Source organism: Arachis duranensis, chromosome 2 (genome assembly GCF_000817695.3).
Source record: "Arachis duranensis cultivar V14167 chromosome 2, aradu.V14167.gnm2.J7QH, whole genome shotgun sequence".
Lineage (NCBI taxonomy): Eukaryota > Viridiplantae > Streptophyta > Magnoliopsida > Fabales > Fabaceae > Arachis > Arachis duranensis.
The window spans coordinates 86,700,044-86,707,204 of NC_029773.3; the positions used below are offsets into that span (position 1 = coordinate 86,700,044).

Consider the following 7,161-nt stretch of genomic DNA (forward strand, 5'->3'; position numbering starts at 1 on the left):
GTTAATGTGGGGTGATATAAAGAGCAGTAATAAAAGTAGAGAGACAAAATAATTAAAAGAAAAGGCAGAATATTGTGCATACATAGTGGATTAATAAGGTTGAAATAAAAAGCAATAATAAAAGTAGAGAGAGAAAATCAAAAGAAAGGGCAGAGTATTGTACATAAATCGTGGATTAGTGGAGGTGAAACAAAAAGCAGTAATAAAAGTAGAGAGAGAAGACAGAGTATTGTGCATAAACGACAATGGATTAATGTGGGGTGATATAAAGAACAGTAATAAAAGTAGAGAAAGAAAAATTAAAAGAAAAGACAAAATATTATGCATAAATAATGAATTAATGAGGTTGAAATGAAAACCAATAATAAAAGTAGAGAGAGAAAAATCAAAAGAAAAGGTAGACTATTATACAGAAATTGTGGATTATTAGTGGAGGTGAAACGAAAAACAGAAATAAAAGTAGAGAGAGAAAAAAATCAAAAGAAAAGACGGAGTATCGTACATAAACTGTGGAAATTAAACATCCCATGATTTTCATTTTTCTTTTTTTTAAGTAAAATGATAGTTAAATCTTGAAAATTTTTTATTTCGAACTAATTAGCCACTAAAAAAACCTCAAATAGTTTGTTATTTAAAAAAAAAAAACTACTGTGTTTGGATTCTATATATAATTTATGTGTATATTAGTAAAATGCTAGAGACTCTAAAAACTTAAAATAGAATTAAACATGACCGAAATATAAATATTTTAGAAAAGTTATAAATAGGTAATATTGGAATATAGTTATTTTATTTAGATAAATTGATTTATCTATTTGATCTAATTTTTATGTTAAGAAATTTGACTAACTCTTTAAAAAGTGTACATAAAAATTAGGGTAAAAAACCATAATAAGCCAACTGGCTCAAAAAATTACGTAAATACGCCAAAGCAAAAATCGTTTCAGCAATAAGCCAGATCGCATTTTTATATAATTCGAACCAGCTTGGTTCGAACTCTATTTGTTAGTAAATCGAACCAGCTGAGTTCGAATTACGGTTAATAAATCGAACCAGCCTGGTTCGAATTAAGAATGAAGGTAATTCGAACCAGGTTGGTTCGAATTATAGAGAGAGAAGGTTCCCATGTAATTCGAACCGGGTTGGTTCGAATTACACCAATCATAGTTCGAACCAGGCCGGTTCGAATTAGTGTGATACTGAGCTGTATATATATGGTTCCAAACGTGAATTAGTCTCATTAGAGGGAGTAGGATGGCTAGTGAGGAGAGTTTTGTGGTTTTGGTGCACCACAGAGGATCTGTTAATAGAAAAACTCGTTCCGGAGTAAAGTTCACAGATAAGAATCCGCTATGTATTGTCATAACATCTACGACGAGTTATGATGACCTTGTTAGCGCTGTACTAATGAAGCTCGGTCTGGAGGGTGCGAAGCGGGTAAAGAAGTTTTTCTATCGCATTCCAGTCACGGTGCTACAGAATACGGTGAAGTATGATTGCTTCACGATTAATAATGATGTGGACTTGCAAGTAATGTTTCTTTGTCGGCGGCAGTTTCCGGAGGTGAGGACACCGGAGTTGTTGGCACGGCTGGTTGATGTTGTATCCAGCTCCGGCGGTTCGAACAGGAATACGAACACTATAGCGAATCCAGCAGGTTCTAGTTCCCGGCCTGCCGTTGCTTCCTCGTCCGTCCCTGTGTACGAACCAGTGGTCCAACATGTCGCCTCCCCATCTTTCGCTGTTGACCTCAATGGCACCGAAGGCGACGAGGTAGTGGAAAGGGAAAATTTGCCGAACGCTTTAGTGGGAGTTGCACCTGTTGGCGTAGGAGACGGTTTTTTGGACGATGAAGACGAGGATGACGTCGAGCCGGATATGATTGACGATGATAGCGCTGATGATATTGGAGCGACTGGGCCTGCGTTGGAGGTAGGTGGTTCTAGCTCTGGCACACAGCAGTATCCACCACATTTTTCCTCGTTGGACTTGGACGCCATGAGACATGAGGGGGTATTAGGGCACGCTGTTGGATTCGGAGCTAGAGATGCGGAAGGGACTACTGGTCTGACAGAGTTCCAGGTTGGTCAGCAATTCCAGGATAAAGATGAGGCCCTTTTAAGTGTGAAGACTTACAGCATCCGGCGAGGGGTACAGTACAAGGTGGTGGAGTCCGATCACCGCCGGTATGTGGGCAAGTGTTCCGAGTTTGGGAATGGGTGCACATGGTTGATTCGACTGAGTCTCCGGAAGCGCAAGGGCATTTGGGAGGTCAAACGGTACAATGGACCTCACACTTGCCTGGCCACATCCATCTCGAGTGACCACAGGAGTTTGGATTATCATGTGATTTTGGCGTTCATTATGTCAATGGTTAGGGCCGATGCATCCGTGAGCATCAAGGTGCTCCTGAACGCCACGGCAGCGCACTTCGGTTTTAAGCCGACTTACCGGAGGGTTTGGATGGCGAAGCAGAAATCTATTGCCATCATATACAGTGACTGGGATGAGTCCTACAACGATTTGCCTAGGTGGGTGTTGGGTGTGCAGCTGACGATGCCTGGTAGTGTTGTCGTCCTTAAGACGAGCCCGATTCGAGTTGGAGGACAGGTGGACGAGTCTCAAGCGTACTTCCACAGACTTTTCTGGACTTTCCCGCCCTGCATCGAGGCATTCCGTCATTGCAAGCCGCTAATCAGCATTGACGGCACACACCTGTATGGGAAGTACGGGGGAACGTTGCTCATCGTGATTGCACAGGACGGGAACTCCAACATTCTACCTGTCGCATTCGCACTAGTAGAGGGTGAGAATGCGGAGTCCTGGACATTCTTTCTCTCGCACCTTCGACAGCACGTGACCCCGCAGCCCGGTCTGCTGGTTATATCGGACAGGCACAACGGCATTAAGGCTGCGCTTGAGGCCCCTGACGGCGGTTGGCTACCGCCATCTGCGTACCGTGCATTCTGCATACGACACGTAGCGGCTAATTTTGCCCTAACCTTCAAGGGCAAAGACGCTAGGAGGCTACTAGTCAACGCGGCGTATGCGAAGACCGAGGTTGAATTTGATTACTGGTTTGATATTCTGCGATCTGAAGATCCGGCGATGTGTGAGTGGGCGAACCGGATTGATTACTCGTTGTGGACTCAGCATCGTGATGAGGGGCGGAGATTCGGTCACATGACGACGAACATCTCCGAGTGTGTGAACTCTATCCTGAAGGGGGTCAGAAATCTCCCTGTAGCATCCCTGGTGAAGGCAACATATTGTAGGCTTGCGGAACTGTTTGTTCGCAAGGGGAGAGAGGCTGAGGCCCAGATGGGAACAGGACAACAATTCAGTCAGCATTTGGTGAAGTGTATTGAGGCCAACATGAAGACGGCCAGGTGCTTCACGGTGACGCTGTATGACCGGGATAACTCCGAGTTCACTGTAGCAGAGACCACTCCGACTGGTTCTTTCTCGTTGGGTACTTACAGAGTATCACTTGCCTCTCGGACATGTGACTGCGGGTACTTCCAGGCTCTTCATTTCCCGTGTCAGCACGCACTTGCATGCTGTGCATACTCACGGGTCACCTGGACCTCTTACGTTCACAGCGTCTATCAGATTAGCTCGGTGTTCAATGTGTATCGGATGGGATTCACACCTCCGATCCCGGAGGGCTTCTGGCCACCTTACGACGGGCCCACGGTGATTCCAGACCCTGACAAGAGGCGTGCCAGAGAGGATCGTCCTAGATCCACTAGGATACGGATGAATATGGACGAGGCGGATCCGAATCGGCCAAAGAGGTGCGGCCTATGTCGCCAACCCGGACACACACGACGTAGTTGCCCACAGGTTGGAGGATCATCTCACACAGGGGGCCATTAGTTGGCATCTTGTTAGTGTTAGTAGTTATTATATTTAACTTTTCCTGTTAGATGTTATGTTTGAGCTCTTATGTAATTGGTTGATCTTTCTACATTGTACTGTGATTGTCTCATATAGTAATGAATATGTTGTGTTTCACTTTCAGTTTTGCTACAAGTCCCATAAATACAAAATTTAATAAGTAAATGTAAACATTAAACGGTTACATGATTCATTGATTATAAATAGTCACAGTCCCACTAAATAAACAGCAGTTTTCAAAGTACAATTCGATGAACAAACAACAAAGGAAAAGTACTCTAAAATAACAACAAAAGTACAATGTCTGACATACATGAATAAACCCTAAGGGACAAAATACATGATACATGACTCATCTAAACAGATGCGATCCCGTACCGCAACGACGGGGTACCCGTGGCTGCTGACCTCTGCGGATAAAAGGCTCCTCATCCTCGATCTCATCCCCGTCCGCATCCGGGCCAGGCTGTCCAGGTGGCGTAAAATGGGAGGCTGCCACAGACAGCCCGGCAACAGACTGTGATGCAGCAGCGTAGGCGGATGGTGGGGTGCCTCCCAAACCAAAATGATCACCAACAGATTCCATAGGAGGCTCGTTCAGATCAACGTCTAAGGGTATCTTAGTGCCTGAGGTCTCACCACGCCTTTGGGCCGGCACGTCCTCCTGCATGATGGCGGTAATGTCCGCTAGAAACTGTGGACCCCCAAAGTCTGCATCAAGCGTATCTGAGCCAAGAAAATCTGACCACTGTGATCCCGGAATAACCCAAGGGGTACCCTCCTGCTGAGGCTGGTCATGGGCGGGTACACCGACGAAGTAATCCCCAAGAGACACATATACCGCTAGCATCAAAACCACTAAGTCACATATACCGCTAGCATAAAAAATATTTCCGTACTAACCTCGTCGTTGATGATCCCGGCTATATGAGCAACTCCGTCTAGGCGATATAACCGTGCCGGATCGTCCCCCATCAGTAGAGTAATAAAATTTTTGTTAATTTTTTAAAAAATTTAATCAAAAGTTCCAAATTATTCCTAATAATATTTATTCTCGTTATCTGACACCATTATCATTTCTTTTCTTTTAAATATCAAATTTTCATAATTCTCTGTGATCACCACATTAACTACCTCTTGAAAGCCTCGCTCATAAGTCATACCCTCCACAATCACAACTAACTATTTAATATTTATTATTAATTTTATAATAAACAAGCATACATGATACATCATATTAAAGTAAAAAAGACTTCAATAACTTTTTATTTCAATAATTCTCCACAAACTTATTTTTATCACGGAATACATAAAAAGATATGTTTGTTCAAAATACATATGCATGTGAACAAACATAATGAGAAGAGCACTCAAATTAATCTATTATTATTGTAGCAGCAACAACCTCTTGTGGGAGTACAGTGACCAACTTGGAAGTGTTTAATTTCGACACAGGCTTTCTTGCATTCATCATTGTTACAATTTTGTTCTTTTTTGTCTTCGCAAGACATTAGTGAAGTCCTATGCACGGTGCCACTTCTTGCGTCTGCAATAATCAACACAATAATCAACACAATTGATAGATAAGTATAATATTTAAATATATTTTAGGGTTAAGTATGATTTTGGTCGTTAAAATATAGATCGAAAAATTTTTTTGTCTACAATCTTTTTTTGCATACAAAATTGTTCCTAAGATTTAAAATTAAGTTTTAAAATTGTCTTTTTTTACGTAAATCTTAAAATTTTAGACCAAATTACTCATAACAAAAAATTATAAAATAAAAAAATAAGAGAAAGAAAGTATTTCTGCTCTTGCAAAGGAAGAAGGGAAGAAGAAGAATAAGAAAGAAAAGAAGAAGAAGTTGTCTATGATCCACCTCTGCTTCTGCTTTCGCCACTACTTCTGTACGATTTTAGTCCCTAAAATAAGGACGATTTTAAAATCAAGTTAAACTTTAGGAACGATTTTGTATGCAAAAAAAAAGTTGGAGACGAAAAAAAATTTTCGACCTATAACTTAAAGACCAAAATCGTACTTAACCCTATATTTTATATTCATTAAGTTAAATATATAATCATTTATGTATTTGTATTTAAATGTTTAAAGTATTATCATAAATAATTTTATGATATAGTATCACTAAAAATTTAAGACACAATTTTCTACCTGAAGTGAAAAGAAAAGTCACAAAAAGAATACACAAAAAAAGCTTTGGAGCAGCATTAGTTGCCATTCTGCCAAAATTACTTTGTGTTCTTTTGCTTTCTTGAAAAAGTATGACTTATCATTCATATTGGTTAGGTTATTTATAGACTCCTGTAAAAATAAACTAACCTAATATGATATTTTAATTATGATAACAAAAATAAATTAAACCTAATATTAAATAAAAGTTAATTGAGTAACTAAATAGAGTCGTATCTCATTAATTAGAGCAAAAGATATTATATTAGTAGTGTTAGAAAAATAAGAGAGAGTAATAAAAAAATAATTTATGTCTGTTCTAGTCGTGTAAAATAGTATAATATATAAAAAGGTATTTATAAATAATAAAAGAATTGAAATAATAAAATTGTTATATCTTATAACAAATATTTATATAGATCAAATAGTCTTAATGATAAATGTTAAAAGTGAGTTTAGAAAGGTATTTATTCGTGTATTCTCATAGAGCTCAGAGAGAGATGAACCACAGAAGAAAAAAAAATTTTGTAAAAGTGATTTTTATTGAATGAATGCCTCAAAGAATTTACAAGCTACATTATCTATTTGTACAATATATAATTGTTTTTATACCAATTTCTAACAAATTCTATGAAAAATAACCAATTACAACTGTAATCCTATAATTATAAATCTATTCTCTAATAATAATATTAAATTTGTTACAATTAGAATTAACTATAAATGTGCAATTAATAACTAATAGTAATTAATAGTAGAATTAGTTATGTGATAATAAATACTAATTAATTTTAATATATTCTAATAAATAAAAATTAGTTTTCCGTGACACTATAAATATTCTAAAAATAAATGATATTGTATTCGTAATCTTTTATTCGAAGAATACAAAAGAATACAAGGTGATTTTCGTAGAATGGCTCAAAAAATCTTTTTGTGCATTCTTTTCGTAGCAGTGCTATTGGCTTCAGGTAATAAAACTCATTTAAAAGCTTAATCAAATAAATATCCTTTCAACATGAGAAAATAAATTATTTTTCATAAAGTTATTTGTTTTTTTTTTTTTTTTTTTT

The 7,161-nt window shown here is 38.4% G+C and overlaps 1 protein-coding gene and 1 long non-coding RNA gene across 2 annotated transcripts in view; one reads left to right on the forward strand and one right to left on the reverse strand.

Moving 5' to 3' along the window:
- Positions 1-1,254: 1,254 nt before the first annotated feature.
- Positions 1,255-7,161, forward strand: part of LOC107475663 (uncharacterized) — a 91,545-nt gene continuing 85,638 nt past the window's right edge. Inside the window, 2 exon segments of the mRNA XM_021136535.2 lie at positions 1,255-1,903; positions 2,006-3,026. Coding sequence (XP_020992194.1) covers positions 1,255-1,903; positions 2,006-3,026 — 1,670 coding nt within the window.
- On the reverse strand, positions 5,138-6,253 carry LOC107475538 (uncharacterized). The gene is made up of 2 exons (XR_001589535.3): positions 6,071-6,253; positions 5,138-5,446 (listed from the first exon to the last, which is right to left on the reverse strand). It is a non-coding gene; the product is annotated as an uncharacterized LOC107475538 (long non-coding RNA).